General features: G+C 66.7%; 1 protein-coding gene across 8 annotated transcripts in view; it reads left to right on the top strand.

Moving 5' to 3' along the window:
- The first annotated feature begins 541 nt into the window (after positions 1-541).
- Positions 542-16,349, top strand: part of CACNA1H (calcium voltage-gated channel subunit alpha1 H) — a 57,446-nt gene continuing 41,638 nt past the window's right edge. For 4 of the 8 annotated variants that reach the window (XM_047781021.1, XM_047781023.1, XM_047781022.1 and 1 more), the window contains exons 1-2: positions 547-660; positions 946-1,274. In XM_047781021.1, the coding sequence (XP_047636977.1) occupies positions 964-1,274 (311 nt within the window). In that variant the 5' untranslated portion in view covers positions 547-660; positions 946-963. Of the gene's footprint in view, positions 661-945; positions 1,275-16,349 lie in introns of all 8 variants that reach the window. The other 4 variants (XM_047781027.1, XM_047781024.1, XM_047781025.1 and 1 more) reach the window with 2 other exon arrangements.

The raw sequence follows: 16,349 nt of genomic DNA, 5'->3' as shown, positions 1-16,349 counted from the left end.
GGAGCGGGGGGAGGAGGAGGAGGGCCCGCCTCCGCGGCTCCGGCCGCCCCCGCAGCTGGGGGCGGGGAGGACGCCGGCGCCGCTCCCCCTCCCCCGCCAAGGCTCTCCGCGAGCGCCCCCTGGCGCCCCGAGCGCCCGCCCGGGAAGGAGGGTGGGGGCGCGACGGGGGGCGCGGGCCGACCCGGCTCCGCCTTCCCGGGCGGGGGTCGGGGCGACCTCCGCGGCGGGGGAGGGGCGGCGCTCGCGCCCCCGCGCGCGCGCCTCGGGGCGGGAGCTGCCCCTCCGGAGCCCCCCGCCCGGCCCCGCCCCCCGCGCCGGCCCCGCCCCGCCCCCCGCCCCGCCCGGGCTCACTCCGAAGTTTCCTGCGCCGCGAGTGGACGGGCTCTGGGCTCGCTCGCAGCCCCGCCGCCCGGCCCGCGCCCCCCGCGCCCCGTGCCCCGCGCCAGTCCGCCCCGCGGACCCCTCTGCGCCGGACCGCTGCCGTTGCCGCCGGGCCAGCCGGAGCGGGAGCCGGAGCGGGAGCCAGCGGGCCGGGGGCGCGGGCCGGGGGCGCGGGCTGGGGGCGGCGGCGCTCCAGCCGGGGCCGAGCGCCTGCCGGGTACGCGGTGACCACTCCACCCGGGCGATGCCCGCAGGGACGCCGCCGGCCGCCGGAGTGAGGTGAGACGCGGCGAGGATGCGCGCCCCACAGCGCGCCGGGACCCTCTTCAACTTGAGGCAGCCGGCGGGGGAGCCCCTCGTGCGCCTGCCCCCGCCCCGGCGGTGGGGGAGGGGCCGCCCAGCCCTCGCCGGAGGGAGGGGGCGGGCGGGGGCGGGGGGTGCCTGTGTCTCTAATGAGAAAAGACAAAGACATCCCGGTGGCAGTGGCTCTTCCCGCGGATCCGCTCCACCCGAGGCAGGCGAGAGTGTCGTTCCCGGGACCTGGTCACTGCCTGTCCCCCGCAGGTGCTGCCCGCCGCCACCATGACCGAGGGCGCGCTGGCGGCCGAAGAGGTCCGAGTGCCCCTGGGCGCGCCAGCCCCAGGCCCTGCGGCGGCGGCGGCGGCGGCGGCGGCGGCATCCCCCGCGAGCCCTGGGGCGCCGGGATCAGAGACGGAGCCGGGGTCGGGGCCCAGTGCGTCGTCCCCCGAGAGCCCAGCGACCGAACGTGGTGCGGAGCTGGGCACCGACGAGGAGCAGCCCGTCCCGTACCCGGCACTGGCGGCCACGGTCTTTTTCTGCCTCGGGCAGACCACGCGGCCGCGCAGCTGGTGTCTCCGGCTGGTCTGTAACCCATATCCTTCCCGGGCCGCCGGGGTGCGGGGATCGGGGGCATGGAGGTCCGGGGCACGGGACCCTCTCCACGTGTGCCTCCTACGCTCGGGCTGCTTGGACCCAGCATGGGCTGGCTGCGCGGAGGGCGCAGGGCAGGGGCGCGAGGAGGGCAGCGCTCCTCCGAAAGAAGCGGCCCCGGGCCGAGCTTTGCCGGGCAGCGGGGGCGGCTTTCTCCATCTGAATGGGGTGTCCCGGCTCCGGAACCAGCTCAGGACTGGAGGGGCGGGGAGAGAAGCAGCGAGGCCACCGCAGGCTTGCGGTGGAGAGGGGTCGGCAGGGAGAGGAGATCGGAACTCCCTCCGCCCCCATGGGTGCCGGTCAGGACGGGAATTCTCTCTGGGTTTATGGCATGTGTGATCTGAGGCAGGACCCTCGCCGGGACCTCACTAAGGGAGCAAAGTTTTCCTCCAGCGCCTTGCGCTTGGGAGAGCCCGGGAGACCCTGGGGGCTGGGAGGCTGTGCGGTCTCGCTGGTCTTTCTCCGCGGAGGGAGGCGGGGACGTTGGTTGTGAACTCGCCTTTCCCGGCTGAACTCGCTGTTGGGGCTGATTTAAGTCATGCGCAGTGGGGGGTGGGGGGGCAGGGAGGCAGCTGGCACCGCACAGTGGCACGCTGGTGCCCCTTCCCTTCTCCCAGTGCCTCCCTAGCCAGAGAGGAAGGGGGCCACCCTCTCTGCTCCTGGTGAGAGCAACGCTGACTTTTGGAGAAGGTTCTAGAGCAGAGCTGGTGGAGCAGGGGGCATTTCTGAGATGCTGGTAGCAGGTCTGGTGACCCCCAGCAGGTAGCCTTTGGGGATGGTCAGCGGGCCCTGGCTGGCTGGGTCCCAGCTAGTCCTCCCACTGGTCTGTGGAGGTGGTGGCCAAGTGGCTGAGCTCTGGGCGCTGGGCATTCCCACCCCATGGCCTGAGGGGATCCGGTGCAACAGCGAGGTGCGGTGCTGAGGAGAGGAGGCTGCCAGGCGGGACCTCGCATGTGAACTTACGCTGGCGTGGAAGAGGCAGGAGGGAGGGAGGCCTGCGTGTGTCTTTCCTACCTTGTGGGTTTAACTGTGCAGACATCACACCCCAAAGAGGGATTTGTACCAGGAAAGTAACAAGCGCCGAATGTTCCTTCCCTGAAGTCCAGACCTGGGCAGAGTCAGGGGACCCCTATGGTTGTGAAGAGAGCCATGGTGGCTTGAGGGAGGGGCCAGGGCCCAAGGGCCCCCCCACCCCCACCCCCCGGCGTGGCCCAGCCCCTGGTTGGGCTTGACCCCTGCCAGGCTGAGCTTGCAGGGTGGCTGTAGGCTTGTCCTCTGTCCAGATCCCCGCCTGGAGATGGCCAGACCACCTCGTTTTGGCGGGAAGGTGGCCGGACTTGGGGGAGGTGGTGGGTGATGGGGTGGGTGCCCTAAGGCCCTGGGACAGGAGGCTCCCGCCCCCCATGTGTAGGTCACTTCCAAGCACTCGCGGGACCAGTTAGGGAGGGGAGCAGGCCTGCAGTTTCTCTCCTGACAGCCCCCACGTCTGGCTACTCTGTCCCTATGCGGCCCAGAGAGTCTTCCGAGGCTGACCCTGTGTTCTGGCTGTTCCGGGCAGGCTGCGTCCTTTGGGACGGCTCGCAAGGTTGTTTGTGTTACTCGGCGCAGGGGAGGTGGGGCGCTGCCACGCGCAAGTGGGGTGAGGCAAGGGGCTGGGGCGGGGGCTGGGGCTGGCAGGGGTGTGGAGGAGCTGCATCTGTCGAGCGGGGTGGGCCCCAGCGTGTGGGGACGGCTGCTCGCCTCCAGCAGATGCCAGGCCCTGGTGTGGAGGTGCCTAAAATAGGCCAGTGGGCCCGGACAGGTGGGGACCAGCCCCTCGGGGAACCCCGTGGTCTCAGCAAGGCTTTCGGAGCCTCTCGTTCCTGGGAGGAGCAGCAGCTTGTGAGAGGCGGGGGCTGTGGTTCTCCAGGGACCCGGTGGCGTCTGTTCTGGGCTGGAGGGTGCTCCTGGGCCTCGGCGTCCCTCCCTGCAGGTGGCTGTCCCATCAGCAGCCCTGCCGTCCTTCTCCGGAGCCTTGCCCACTGCCCAGGGTAAACTTGCCTAGAGGGAAGTGGGACGATGGGGTTTGCTCTGGAACCCACACTCCGTAAAGCAGCTCCTCGCTCCCCGGCGGCTGGCAGAGTCCCAGGCGGTCCGCCCAGCCCAGCCCTGAGCTGGGACGAGATCGGCGGTTGGAACAGAGGACGAGGCCTTCCTTAAGGCCCGGACTTTCCAGAACCCCCGCGTGGATGGCCCCCCACACGAGGGAGCACGTGCGTTCCGTCCCTGCCTTGAGGGACACGCGATTCACAGCGAAGGAGCTTCCAAGGACGGCATTTTCCTTATTGATTTACTTTGCTTCTGGAAAATATAATTGTGCTGGAACTTTTGGGGCGAGCGCTGTTTCTCCTACACAGGCTTATTTATAGAGGAGGGTGGGTGGGATCTGTGTGTTGTAGCTGCTCTGGGTTGTGTTCTGCCTGGGCTCCCCCGGGGTTCCTGACTCCTTGGCGCGGCTGTGATGCAGCTGCCTCCTCCTGGCACCCAGGCCGGGCGGGGCCTCCCAGGGATGCTGGAGGCTGGGAAGGGGGCCCTGTCTCGGTCTCCATGTGAGCCTGGGGACCGGCTGTGGCCCCGTTGGGGTGTGTAGGGACTGGGAAGCAGCCACGGGGGCACTTGGGGGTGGTGGGCATCTCCAGGAGGTGTGTCCCAGAGGCTGGGCCCCGAGAGCCCCAGGCGCAGGGCCCAGGGAGGACGCAGGGCATGGCAAGGTCACGAGGGTAGAGCAGGGTGAGCCCAGCCTGGCTCTTGAGTCTGAGTCTGCAGGACCTACAGGGCTGTGCCGGCAGGGAGCCTAGGGAGGTGAGCCCAGGTCCTTGAAAGCGCCTCCTGGACGTCAGGGCCCCAGACTCATGCCCTGGGCTCGGTGGTTGCTGCCAGCGTCTGGGCCCTCAGTGGGCGTGGGCGTCCTGTCGGGGACATGAGGGGCGTTGACGTGGCAAAGGTCGGGCCCCCATCTGCCCTCGCCTGCCCCCCAGCACCCATCTGGCCCCACAAGGCCGGACATGAGTGGCTGGTCTCGTGTCCTCACCTTCCTGATCCTGTGGCCATGACCCCTGAGCGCTTTGTGGAGCACAGACCGCCCCCCCCCGCCCCCCGTCCCTGTCCTGTCCTTGCCGCCTCCTCCACCTCCCCTCCACCCCCCACCCCGATCCCGACACCAGTGTGTTTATTTCTCAGGACCTAGAATCCCCAGGCTGCCCCCTGGCCGGTGCGTCCGTGTGTCTCACTGGAGTACCTGGCTCTGCCCGGCTTCCTCTGAAAGACAAAGGATGGGGGACAGGGCTCCGAGTGGCCTGCAGCCCCAGGCCTCCCTGTCACCTCCTGCTCCCTCCGGGGCACGATTTCATGCTGCGCACCGACTGTATGCCCGCGGGAGGGGAGGGGAGGGGAGCCAAGGAAAGATCCTCCCCCACCGAGTGGCAGTGGAGATCAGAGTCCATGGCAGGGAGGCTTCCTGGGGATCAGCAGTGGGTTCCCCGGCAGGAGGCCTGCAGGAGGCGGGCTTGGGGGAGCCTTGTCCCTGGGTGGCTGCCCCTCGGGGTCCCTGGACATGGGCTTGAGCTCCCATTGGTCCCCAAGTTGAGAGCAGGGCTGTGATGTGTCCTCATTCTGGCTTTTGGGCTCAGGAGGGCTTCCTGGAGGAGGTGAGGCTGGGCTGGGCCATTTGGGTGGATGTGAGAAGGAACAGGAAGACCTTGGGACGGCGGGGGGGGGCGGGGGGGGTGTAGAAGGGAGAATTCGTGCGAGCTGAGGTGCGTTCGTCTGGGAGAGCCCTGGCTGTGTCTGTGTCACGGTCAGTGCTGTGATGCTGCCCAGGGAGGGGCCTGGCCGAGGTCCCCTCTCCGCAGTGGCCTAGGCTTCTAGCCCTGCCTCGTTTGCCACCCAGGAACCTATGGGTACGATCTGGGATCTGAGCAGACAGTTGGTGTTCCTCCAGCTCGGTGGCCTGATTAGTTGGCAGAGGCCAGAAAGCACTGATTAATGCCCCATGTGTGGCATGGCAAGGCCGAGTGTGGCCCTGGCCACCACATCTGCTGCCCAGCTGGACCGTGGGGACGTTGTGGGGGTGGGGAGAGCCACGTAGAGTGAGACAGGGGCTCTTGCGAGCACTCATTTCAGGGCGGTCTGTCTACACAAACCTTTCCTGGCCTGAGCGCTGTGCTGGGCCCACCAGGCTCTCCCAGCAGAGCTTCCAGTGTGTGTCTGGTGAGGCTGGCCTGACCATGGTGGGGGTGCTCGGGTGGGTGGGATGGGCCACATGGAGGCTTTGGGGTGGTGGTGGGGAGCCAGGGAGACTCTCTGCTTGATGGACACAGGGACCCTTCAGGGGAAGAGACCTGGAGGGGGTGGGCGTGGAGCAGCCGTGTCCCAGGCAAAGGAACGGTCTGCGCATAGGCCCTGAGGCTGGTGGAATGTGTCGGTGCAGCTGAAGCAGGTGGGGGCATGCTGTGAGGGCAAGGGAGGAGCCGTCGGGTGCGGGGGGGGGGGGGGGGGGGGGTGGGGGGGTGGGGGTCTGCCTCAGCTGGGTTGGGGCTTGTTCTCCAAGGGAAGAGCTGTGTTGGGACCAGGCTGGGGGAGAAGTCAAGGAGAGGGTGGAGGGCACCGCAGGGGCAGGGTCCAAGGTGAAGACGTGGCTACGAGTGCCAGCCTTCAAAGGAAGCTCTCAGATGCAGCGGGCATCACGTTCTGACCGCCCAGTCTCCATCCTGACTGCGGGATGCTGTGGGCGCCCTCCTTGGCATGACAGGAGCTCAGAGGTGGTCTGGGTGCTCCTCGCCCCTTCCTGGGGCAGCAGGCGGGGCAGCAGGCGAGGCAGCGGCTCCCCAGAGCTGCTGGCGGGACTCCCCGTTCCAGGGTCAGGATGCGAAGGAATGCGGGGGATGGGCCAGCCTGTCAAACATCCCGGGATGAATCCAAGCAGCCCGTCAGGCTCCAGAGTCTAGACCTTGGCCTTGGCAGTCAAGGTCAGGCAGGAAAGACGTTACCTTCATTTACGCGGGTGTCGCACTGAGACCAGAGACCGCCCAGAAGGGGGTGGCAGCCCTCGCCGCCAAGTTGGGAATATATATTTTTTTCTCTCTTCTCTTGTAAGTGGGTATTTAACTCTGACACAAAAGACTAGTTGCGCGCTCCCCGCACTGGTGAGCGGTTGCCTTTGACGGAGCTGGAAACATCTCTGAGCCACGTGCGCCCGAGCAGCGGGCAGTTAAAGTGGTGGCGCCTGCCCGCGGTGGCAGACGCAGAGTGATTTAGGGCCCTGTTCCCCCACCTGGATGGGATGGGTCTCAGAGGGAAGTGGCCCAGCCTAACGCGTTGGCAGCAGGTTCGGGCACCGTCCCCAGAGCACTGCGCCCGCCGCAGATGACAGATGGGGGCTGCTCGGCTGCGCTGTCTTCGCAGAGTGAGGAGCGGCTTGGTGTCGTTCTGCTGGGGAGGGGCCCCGCTGTGCACACACACACTTGCACATCTCGAGGCGAGGCTGCCCCGCCTCGCGTGGCCAAACGGCAGGCCGCGAGGACACCGGGGCCCCTGGCGGCCAGCACGCTGGCCCCTCTGCTGGGGCGAGCAGGGAGGGCTCCCTGTGGAGGGAGCCTGAGTAGTGGAGATGGTTGATGAGTGTGTTAAATTGGAGTGTGAGCGAGGGCCCTGCCTCCCCCCCCCCCGCCCCAAAGGCACGGGGGGGGGGCCACCACCCAGGCTTGGGGACAGTGGCTAGACTCCCCTCCCATGACCAAGAGGTCCTTCCCAGCTGCCCATGGGGGGCAGGGGCCTCATGCTGTGAGCCCGCCTCTCCAGGACCCGAGTGGCTCTTGGATGCGTGGGATTTCAGGGGCTCTAGAAGCACCCCCCCCCCCAGCACGATGCTGACAAGGACCAAGGCGGGTCCCAGGACGGCCCCTGCTCAGCCTCACCCATCGCTTCTCTCTCTGCCACAGTCGGGCAGGTCCAACAGTGAGAAGACCGAACACCCTCCGTAGGGCTGCCCTGGGGGAGAGGGGACCCCTCCCCCACCGGGTCTCTACAGGTGCAGGGGTACCAGCCCCGCGATGTCAGCTCTTCCTTCTGCTTGGGGCGCGGGCGCATAGGGAGCAGATGTTAACGAAAGCCCTTGTGGTTGAGCCTGGACAGAGTGGGCTGGGTGCTCGGGGCCGGCGTGCAGGCTGGCAGCACAGGGAGGAGGCCAGTTCTCCTGGGTGGGCATGGCCCCCATCCCACTGCCTGGAACTGGGCAAAGCCTGACCCAGCATCAGTGCCAAGGTGCCTGGCAGGCGACTGGCCTATTTGTCATACTGTTCTCTCCTTGTTCTGAGTTCTGCCAGTGCCCCTTCCCGGCTGGCCTCCAGGTGAGGTCGGGGTGCTGGGTTGGGAGGTCAGCGCCCCTTTTCTGGGTGGCCATCATCTCTCTCTCCCCACCTGTCCACGTGCACCCGGTGGAGTCCCCGGCAAGAGGCCCTTGTGTCTCAGCCCCTCACTGGGTGGGGGCTGGGCTGGGGGCACCCTGATGCCCCTTTGGGGGGTGCGGCCCCTGGATTCATTGAGCCCCTCCCACCAGGGGGGCCGGGCAGGACTTCCTGGTCACAGGAGGGGAGTGTGGCTGCTGTCCCCCAGCCTGGGTGGTGGCCCCGCCTGTGCCTTTGTTTCTCATTCACATCACCTCTTCCAGAGCAGTGGTTAGCGAATCTGACTGGGAACCGTGAGGTTGCAGGTTTGGTTCCTGGCCTCGCTCAGTGGGTTGAGGATCCAGTGTTGTTGTGAGCTGTGGTGTAGGTTGCAAATGCGGTTCGGATCCCGCGTTGCTGTGGCTCTGGCGTAGGCTGGTGGCTATGGCTCCCATTAGACCCCTAGCCTGAGAATGTCCATATACTGCAGGAGCGGCCCTAGAAAAGGCAAAAATGCAAAAAAAACAAAAAACAAAAAAACACCTCTTCCTTTCCCACCGCTGAGACCCGGTTCCCGAGGTGAAGGGCCCAGTCCAGCTGGCTGGTGAGGGGACCATGCAGCGGGGGCTCTGGAGGCCTGTCCGAGACACAGCCCTGGCCCCAGGAGCAGCTCTGAGGGTGCCCGGGCTCTGGCCCCAGCCTGCAGGGGGTGTGTGCAGCATTGGGTGTGTTCACGGGGTGGGGGGAGGCCCAGGGGATCTTCCAGAAGGTGGTGGGGCCTCCGGGATGGACTGAGTGTGTGTCCCTGGAGTCCAGGGCAGTGAGGTGGGGGCTGGCTCTGAGCCCGGGGCCCGGCCCAGGCCCCGTCAGGGTGTCAGAGGCGGGGTCCTGTTGCACCAAAGGTAGAGGCCATGAGGGCCACCACCCCAAAGCTGAGGGGCCTTGGTGGACAGGTCGCCTTCTGGACCCCAGTGTTTTGGTCCGAGGGGCAGGCCTGTGCCCCTCAACCCCTCACGGGCAGCCATCCCCATCCTGCCCAGGGAGATGGGGCAGCTGGGACCATCTGCTGGGCCCTGGGCTGGCAGCCTGGGCTCTTTGGAGGAGGGCTTTGTCAACTCCTCTGGGCCTCCCTTGCAGCGATAGCTCTTGGGCAGTGCCCGTGGAGGGAGCTGCCCCCCAGGTTCTCAAGTGCCAGGCCCAGGCTGCCCACTTGGCGCCACTAGGGTGACCTTTGAGCCCCTCCCAGGCACCCCGGGAGGCCTGGGACCAGATGGGCCCGTTTTGGCCTTGATCTCTGTGCTGCCTGCGGCTGTAAGAAGGGGCCTGCCTGTCGGCGGGTCTGGGCACCCACATCCCCCGGAGCTCCGTGTGCTTGGCACAGAGCGGGTCAGGCCCCTGAAGCCACACACCTCCCAGGATCTGCTCTCGGTGCTGGCTCCAGGGAGCCCACGAAGGGGACAAAGAAATGGACGTGACAGTGGCAGTGTTGGGGACTTGGCCCTGCCCTATAGACGGCATCACTACGCAGAGGGGGTCCTGGCAGGGTGGGCACTCCGGGCAGGCAGGCAGTGTCAGGGGGACCGCACCTGGCTGGGCGTGCAGCGTCCAAGGTGTGGCTCTGCTCGTCGTCCACACAGGCCGGCGTGTGTAGGCCACTGCACTGGCTTGAGCGTGTCCCCAAGTTCACGTCCACCCGGACCTCGGAAGGTGACCTCATGTGGAAGTGCGGTCTTTGGGGACACAGGTTGGGATGAGGTCAGCCTGAGCCGGGCCCTCAGTCCGAGAGGAGCAGGTGCAGATACGGGGAGACCGCGGGAGGGTGGGGGCAGACATGGGCGAGGCGGCCACACCCCAGGACACCCTGGGTTTCCTGCAGCCGCCACAGAGGCCTGCCTGGGACTAGCGCCCTCACGGCCCCAGACAGACCAGCCTGCCGACGGGCTCCTGGCCTCTGGACTCAGAGAGGAAGCCTTCCTGTAGCCTAAGCCCCCGGCCTGTGGTGCCTGGTCTCTCGCCCTCGGCCTGTCTCCGTCCCCTGGGAGAGGCAGGCCCCACTGGGGGAAACCATGTCAGACCTTCCAACGAGGAGCAGGGCTCCTGGGAGACAGAAAACCAACCGTAAAATCGGTCATTTGGAGGCCTGGCCAGACCCCAAGCGGTCGTGTCACTGGGGATCCTGGGGGGCTTTCTGGAGGAGGTGCCGTGAGGACATCGGGCCTTCGGGTGCCTTCTGGGTGGATGGAGACGGCAGAATCCCCTGTGCAGGGCTGAGCTGCTTGCTCAGCGAGTGTTCCCTGTGCCGTTGGCCCTTGGGGGCTTTGTTGCAGCTCCTGGGGGGTCGTTTGACTGCATCAGCCTTGGAGGAAGCCCAGCATTGGCCGTGCCTGGTGCGACCGAGGGTGTCCTGCAGGATGCAGCCCGGACGGCTGGCGGGTGAGGGGTCGCGTTCCTAGCTGCAGACCCGCTGTGGCAGCAGGGGCTCTGGAGGTGTCTGGATTCAGGCTGCTCCTGTGTCCTCTTCTAGGAGGCACTGCCCGAGGTGGCTGGGGGCGAGGCGGCTCCCCCAGAGGCCTGAAGCCCAGCCCCAGGCGCTCGCAGGTGTGGTGGGCATCCTGCCTCAGGCCCGGCTCTTGGGGCAGGACGGGCAGACAGGGAGATCCCGGCCCAGTGGCAGCAGAGGTGCTGGTCCCTGTGGACAGTGTCTGGGGCGGGCTGGGGTGTGAGGCCGAGGGCGTGGGTGTGAGCAGTGTGGCTGCTCCCGGGCTGCTGGGGGCGGCTGAGGCCAGGTGGGCGAGCCCTGGAGGGTGGGGCTCAGGCAAGGGGACAGGTGTGGGGGCATCTGACAATAGGTGGGAGTGCCACGAGTGCTGTTCCGAGGAGGGGCACTGGGAGGGTCCCCTGGGCAGCCTGGGAGCCTGCAGGAAGGTGCGAGGGTCCTGGGCTCTTCCGGCCAGGCCAGGCGGGAGCCACATGGTCCCGCATCCCGTCCCTTTGTCTTTCAAGCGGTCACCTGGCGGCTGCACTCTGATGAGTCAGCCTGCATTAGCGCCTCATCGAGATGGACGAGGACGTGTCCCCTGGGCTGCTGGCAGGGCAGCCGCTGGCTCGGGCCACAGAGCAGGCCTGCCACTTTGCTGCGATGTCGAGCCGGCCACGTTTGTCCGCGTGCGCTGTGCCCTGGGCACAGCAGGCCTACTGCTCCGGGCCCGGGGTGGCGTTCTTCCAGTGCTGCTCTGAGGGTCATTCTGGGCCGTGAAGGATGCCACACTGGGTACATGGCGGGGGAGGGGCAGAAGGTGACAATGACCTGTGTGGGGAGGGGGCACAGGGTGGGACACATGAGGGGTGGCGGCAGGTGGACCATCTGGAGTGGGGTCGAGGTGGAAGGAGGCTGGCCGAGCGTGGAGACTTGGGGTCCCTGGGAAGGACCCCACCCAGCACCCCCATTTGCTGAGCGCGGCGCTGCTTGGATGCAGGAGCAAGAGGTGGGGCCTGAGGAACATTCTAGAAGCAGGGTGGAACTGGGGACCTGGGGCACAAAGGATCATGAAGCACATCCCTGGACCATGGACTCCTGGGCGTTGGGGTCGGGGAGGGGGTGCCTGGGCCCAGGGTTCAGGGAGCCAGCTCCTCCTGGCTGAGCTCTCATCCCCACCTGGCTCCCACTTCGCCTGCCGAGGTCTCCCTTCCTTCCTGAGGTCAAGGCTGGACCTGCCCCCTGGGTGTGAGAGCGGCCTCACCTCCTGGGGCGCGAGGGGCTCAGAGCATGCCTTGGGCTGCTCGCGTCACCCACGGCCACGGTCCTCTGCTGCGACCACTCCTCAGCGTCTCACAGGCGCCCCAGGCCGCGTGTCCCGTCCGTGCGACCAGGACCCAGAGGCAGGGAGTCCCTGTGTGGTTTCTCACTCGGGCATCACCAAGTCCTTCCCGGGGTGCCCCTTGGGAGGCCATGCTGGGCCCCGGATCACTCTCCTACATGTGGCAGGTGGGAGGGCACCCAGGCACCTCTGACGTCAGGCCAGGGGAACAGTGGCCAAGAGGCTCACCCGTTTGCCATGGGGAGCCCCTTGCTCTGTCTCGACCCTGAGGCAGCCGTGTCAGCACCGACTTCTGCCTACTGTTGAGAAAACTGAGGGTCAGAGCAGGTCCCTGCAAGGCCCCGGGGTCCGGCGTGCAGGCCGTCCCCCCCAGGAGCCCACTGTCCCCTTCGAGTTTGGCGAGGTGTGACGCGCATCAGTATAGCCCACGCGGAGCGCCCGGGTCCATGCTCTTTGCTGTAGTTGTGCGCCTGTCACTACAGTCAGCGTCGGGACCTTTCCATCACCCTGAAGGGAGTCCCGTCCCTGTCAGCCGCTAGCCCTCCCCAGCCCCACCCTGGCCCCGGCGCCCCCGGTCGGCATCCTGTCTCAGGGTGTGCCCGCTCTGGACTTTTCGTAGAAGGGGAGTCCCACGTAAGTGACCCTGTGTGTCGGGTGTCCCTCTCTGAGCCCGGTGTCCTCAGGGCCCGTCCAGGCCGGAGCACGATGGTGCGTCACTGCTTTTAGGCTGATGTGGCGGACCTCGTGTTCCTTGTTCACTTGGTGGTGGCCATGGCGGGTCACACCTTTCAGCCGCTGTGATGTGTGCTGCCGTGAGCAGTCCGAGTTCTGCTGGGGCTGTGTCCAGGAGCGGAATTGCTGGGCTCTGGGGAAATGCATCCTGTCGTTGGAGATGCCAGAGCCTTTTCCCAGACAGCACCTCCTTCCTGCCTCGTGCGCCCCGAACTCGGGTCTCTGAGCCAGTGGTCTGCAGAAGCCTTGGCGCTAGTCCCTGGGGAGGGACCCCACCCCGCCCGAGCCTGAGCCCCCTGAGCCAGCAGGACGCGCCCACCCATAGATGCTTCCAGGGTGACCACTGGGAGGTGGGCAGGGCTGTCCAGTTGGCTTAGAAAAGGGGCCCTGCCTGGCGGCCTCCTGGGTGGAGCAGCCTTTCTGAACTGAATCCCCCTGGGATGGACCGTCCAGGCAGGACCGTCAGAGCCATGTGGCCTGCCAGGCGCCGCATCCTGGCACCCAGGTGGGTGCGCAGACAGTGCATGGGTGGGGCGGGGCCAAGCCCAGGGCCGGGTGGTGCTGGCCTGGGGGTGGGAGTAGCTGGCGTGTGTTTGCCTGGCATCCATCTCTCCATCAGCCCTCTGGAGAATTTCAACACCCACACGAGGAATAAAAAAAAATTATTAATGAGCTTGGCGCGGTTGCCATGGGAACCTGTTGCTAATGAATCTCTGGGGTCTCCTTTTACCTCTGCAGAGCTGCGCAGCCCGAGCACTCCCAAAGACGACGTTTCCGACTAATCAGGTTGCCATGGCAACGCCTGTCACTAATCCCCAGCCCGGCTCCTGCTTTACCCGCCTGGCCTGGGTTACATAAAGCGATTTCGTGCATCTAGGGCTGCTCCCGGATTGGAGACCCCCCGGCCCCCAACCCGGAGAGCCTGGGAGTCCTGTCTCCAGGGCATCCCGGCCACTTGCCTCTCCACCCCCTCCACCAGTCGCACCTGGGGTTCCCCAGACTCAGAAAGCAGAGGTGCCAGAGTCTGTGGCGTTTTGTTAGGAAAAAAGCACAGAGGGTGGGATCTTGTCTTGGCCCCCCATGTGCGCGGTGCTTGGAGGCCTGGCACCAGCAGGTGCTCCCAGAACGCCGGAGGGAGCAGCAGCTGGAGTGGTCACAGCCAGGGATCTGGCTTGTTCCTGGGAGGCCTAGGGCCCCCGGGCCTTAGAGCTGGCTGCTCATTTCCAGGCCAGTGCTCACGCCCGTCTGCCTCGGGCTCTGTGGGGGTGGGGGGACCCAAGAGGTGGACCAGAATCCTGGGGCATGAAGGTGAGAGGTGAGGCTGGTGTCCACCGTGTCCTGTGTTGGGAACATCCTGCAGGGACCTTCCATACCCTTGGCCCACCCCGAGGAGCCCACGTGTCCGGTCTCCTCTGACGCTAGCCGGGCACCGGGGCCCGCACACAGTGGGCATGTGAGGCGGACATCAGTGAGTTGCTCTGGCCCAGGTATCTGAGGCGCTCCTGCGGGGCAGGTGCCGGCGTGGGGATGGAAAGCGGACAGATTCTGTCTGCCCCGGGGGCCCAGCTCTAGGACTGGGTCAGCCATGGCTCAGTGTGCTCTGGGCTTCCCCAGTCTGGGCGGAGAAGCCACTGGACTTGGGGGTTTAGCTCTCTCTCCAGCTGCTGCGGGACACCCTGGAGCCGCTGAAAGGGGTGCTGGGTAGGAGGCAGGCGGCCCTTCCCTAGTCATCGCGCATAGCTGCAGGCCGGGAGGGCTTCCTGGAGGAGGTGGTCTCCACAGGGCCCTGAGGGCAGTGGGGTGGGAATGGGGGTTCCTGTCAGGGTGATGCCCAGTATATCTGTGGACCCGAGAGCCCCTCTGTGCCCAGCTCAGGAGTCTGCTGGGAGTACCCACCCCTCAGACTGCTGAGCACACCCTCTCCCACCCCTTGCTCAGGGGCTGTTTGTCCTGGGGCCCCTGGGACACCCCGGACCATGCCTTCTGAAGCAGCCCGCTCAGGTGGCCGTGGCAGCGCATCGCAGATGGATAGCTTAAACTTCACAAATGTGTTTCTTGCAGTCCTGGGGACTGGACATCCAGATTGGGGGTGGGCAGTGCTGGTTCCTCCCGGGCCCCTGTCCTCCGCCTGTGGCTCTGCCCTCTGTGCCTGCCCGTCCTGCTCTTGTCTCACTGGGATGTGCTCTGGATCAGGGTCCTGCCCTGTGGCCTCACTTTTCCTCCATCGCCTCTCAAAAGACCCCACCTGCGAATACGACCACCGTGCAGGGGGCTGGGCTGCAACACAGGACTTTGCAGGGAAGGCCCCGCGGTATCTCCCGGAGCACCGGCCGCTGGCTGAGCCCTGCCTTTGTCTCCCGGTTCTCTGGTCTCTCGGGGCCCAGGGCGCATCCCACACCCCCCAGCACAAGGCAGGGCCCCTGGGGGAGCTTCCCCCCTCTCCACCTGACAAGCGGTCCCAGGCCCCTGGGTGCCTCCAGCCGCACACCTGGGTGGGCCCCTGGCAGCGCCCACTCTGAAACTGCTGGCCTGTGAGGGTCTGAAGCACAGGCCTGAAACAAGGCCCTCAGAGCCCTGCTTGTCCTGGTGCTGCCCCTGCGCTTAAATCCCCCACCCCTGGGGCCCCAGTGAAGGGGAGGCCGGCCTGGAACCCCTGTGCCCCTGCCTGTCCCAGGGAGGCTGAGGGGCTTACGTGCCCTGGGCCTGAGGCTCTGCACGTCCACAGGGTCGGGTAGCTGGGGAAGTGGAGGGAAGGCAGTAGGTAATTCCAGGTAGCAGAGCCGTCGCCTGGCGGGGGCACAGAGGGCAGGAGTTTGGCCCGGCCCATGGCTGTGTCCCTCTGTCCAGGGACCTCTAGCCTGGACCGGACGTTTCTCAGGCTGGGCTGGGGTGGGGCTGGGGGGCGGCTGTTGTTCTGACAAGAGAGGAGGCTGGGGTCCCTTCCCAAGCAAAGAGACATGGCCTCATGGGGTCTGGGTGGTGGGGACCTCCAGCCTGGACCGGACGTTTCTCAGGCTGGGCTGGGGTGGGGCTGGGGGGCGGCTGTTGTTCTGACAAGAGAGGAGGCTGGGGTCCCTTCCCAAGCAAAGAGACATGGCCTCATGGGGTCTGGGTAGGGGGGGGGTGGCAGCAGACACCCCAGGAAGCATCTGCTCCTCCCTGCCGAGGGCAGAGCAAGACGGCAGCCGAGCGGGGTGCACGGTACAGAGGGAGGGGCTGAGGGGGCACTTCCCCGTCATTGCTAATTTGGCCTTTCCAGCTCTCAGCTCTCAACACACACCTGCTTCCACTGGCCTTGAGCCCCAGTCACCTCCCCAGACCCCCCCAGGAAGGTGGCACCCTCTGGACTGGCTTCTTGGCCCCAGGCTGAGCCTTGGCAGAGGGGGCAGTCCCTGGGCCTGGTCCTGAGTTGTTGACTGTCTGATGCCTGGAATTCCACCACGGAGCGCACGCTGTCCAGGGCTACACCCTGTTCCAGGCCAGCCCCCCCGCAGCCCCCCTGGGAGCGGGTGAGCAGGAAGTTGGGGATGCGCCCTGGAGCTCAGGGCGGGGGTGCTGCCCTGCCCTCCACAGTGTCCAGGCCAAGTCCAGTGCCCCCAAGGCCTCTCCCGGGGCAGGGGCAGGGTGCTCACCGGGCCAGCACTGCACGCCCCCACCGACGGCTCCCCTCGCCCACCGTGTGCCAGCCTCCTCCTTGGGCTCACGGGAGCCCTGGACAGGGTGGCATGACTCTGGCCCAGGGAGGCCTGCCCTTCTGTCCGTCTCTCCCAGGCCTGGTGCTGGCCCCAGGGTGAGTGGTTGTGCCTCGTTGGGACCTGTGGTGGCCTGCTCCCTCGGCATGGCACGACCCTCCAGAACCCCGTGGGGAAGGCGGGGGCTCCAGGCAGGGGCCAGGGTGTTTCCTGCACGTTTGAAATACGGCCGGCCTGTGGCTGGGGGGAGCAGGCAGTGTTTTAATTCCTAATTTAGACTGTTTATCTGCAGAGCTCTGAGGCCTGGCGGGCAGGCGGGCGGGCGGGGAGAGACAGTGCCCCCGCCCCCGCCC

This window comes from Phacochoerus africanus, chromosome 5 (genome assembly GCF_016906955.1).
Source record: "Phacochoerus africanus isolate WHEZ1 chromosome 5, ROS_Pafr_v1, whole genome shotgun sequence".
In the NCBI taxonomy this organism is placed as follows: Eukaryota; Metazoa; Chordata; class Mammalia; order Artiodactyla; family Suidae; genus Phacochoerus; species Phacochoerus africanus.
The sequence above is the reverse complement of the archived record's forward strand: the minus strand, read 5'-3'. Positions and strand labels throughout refer to the sequence as shown.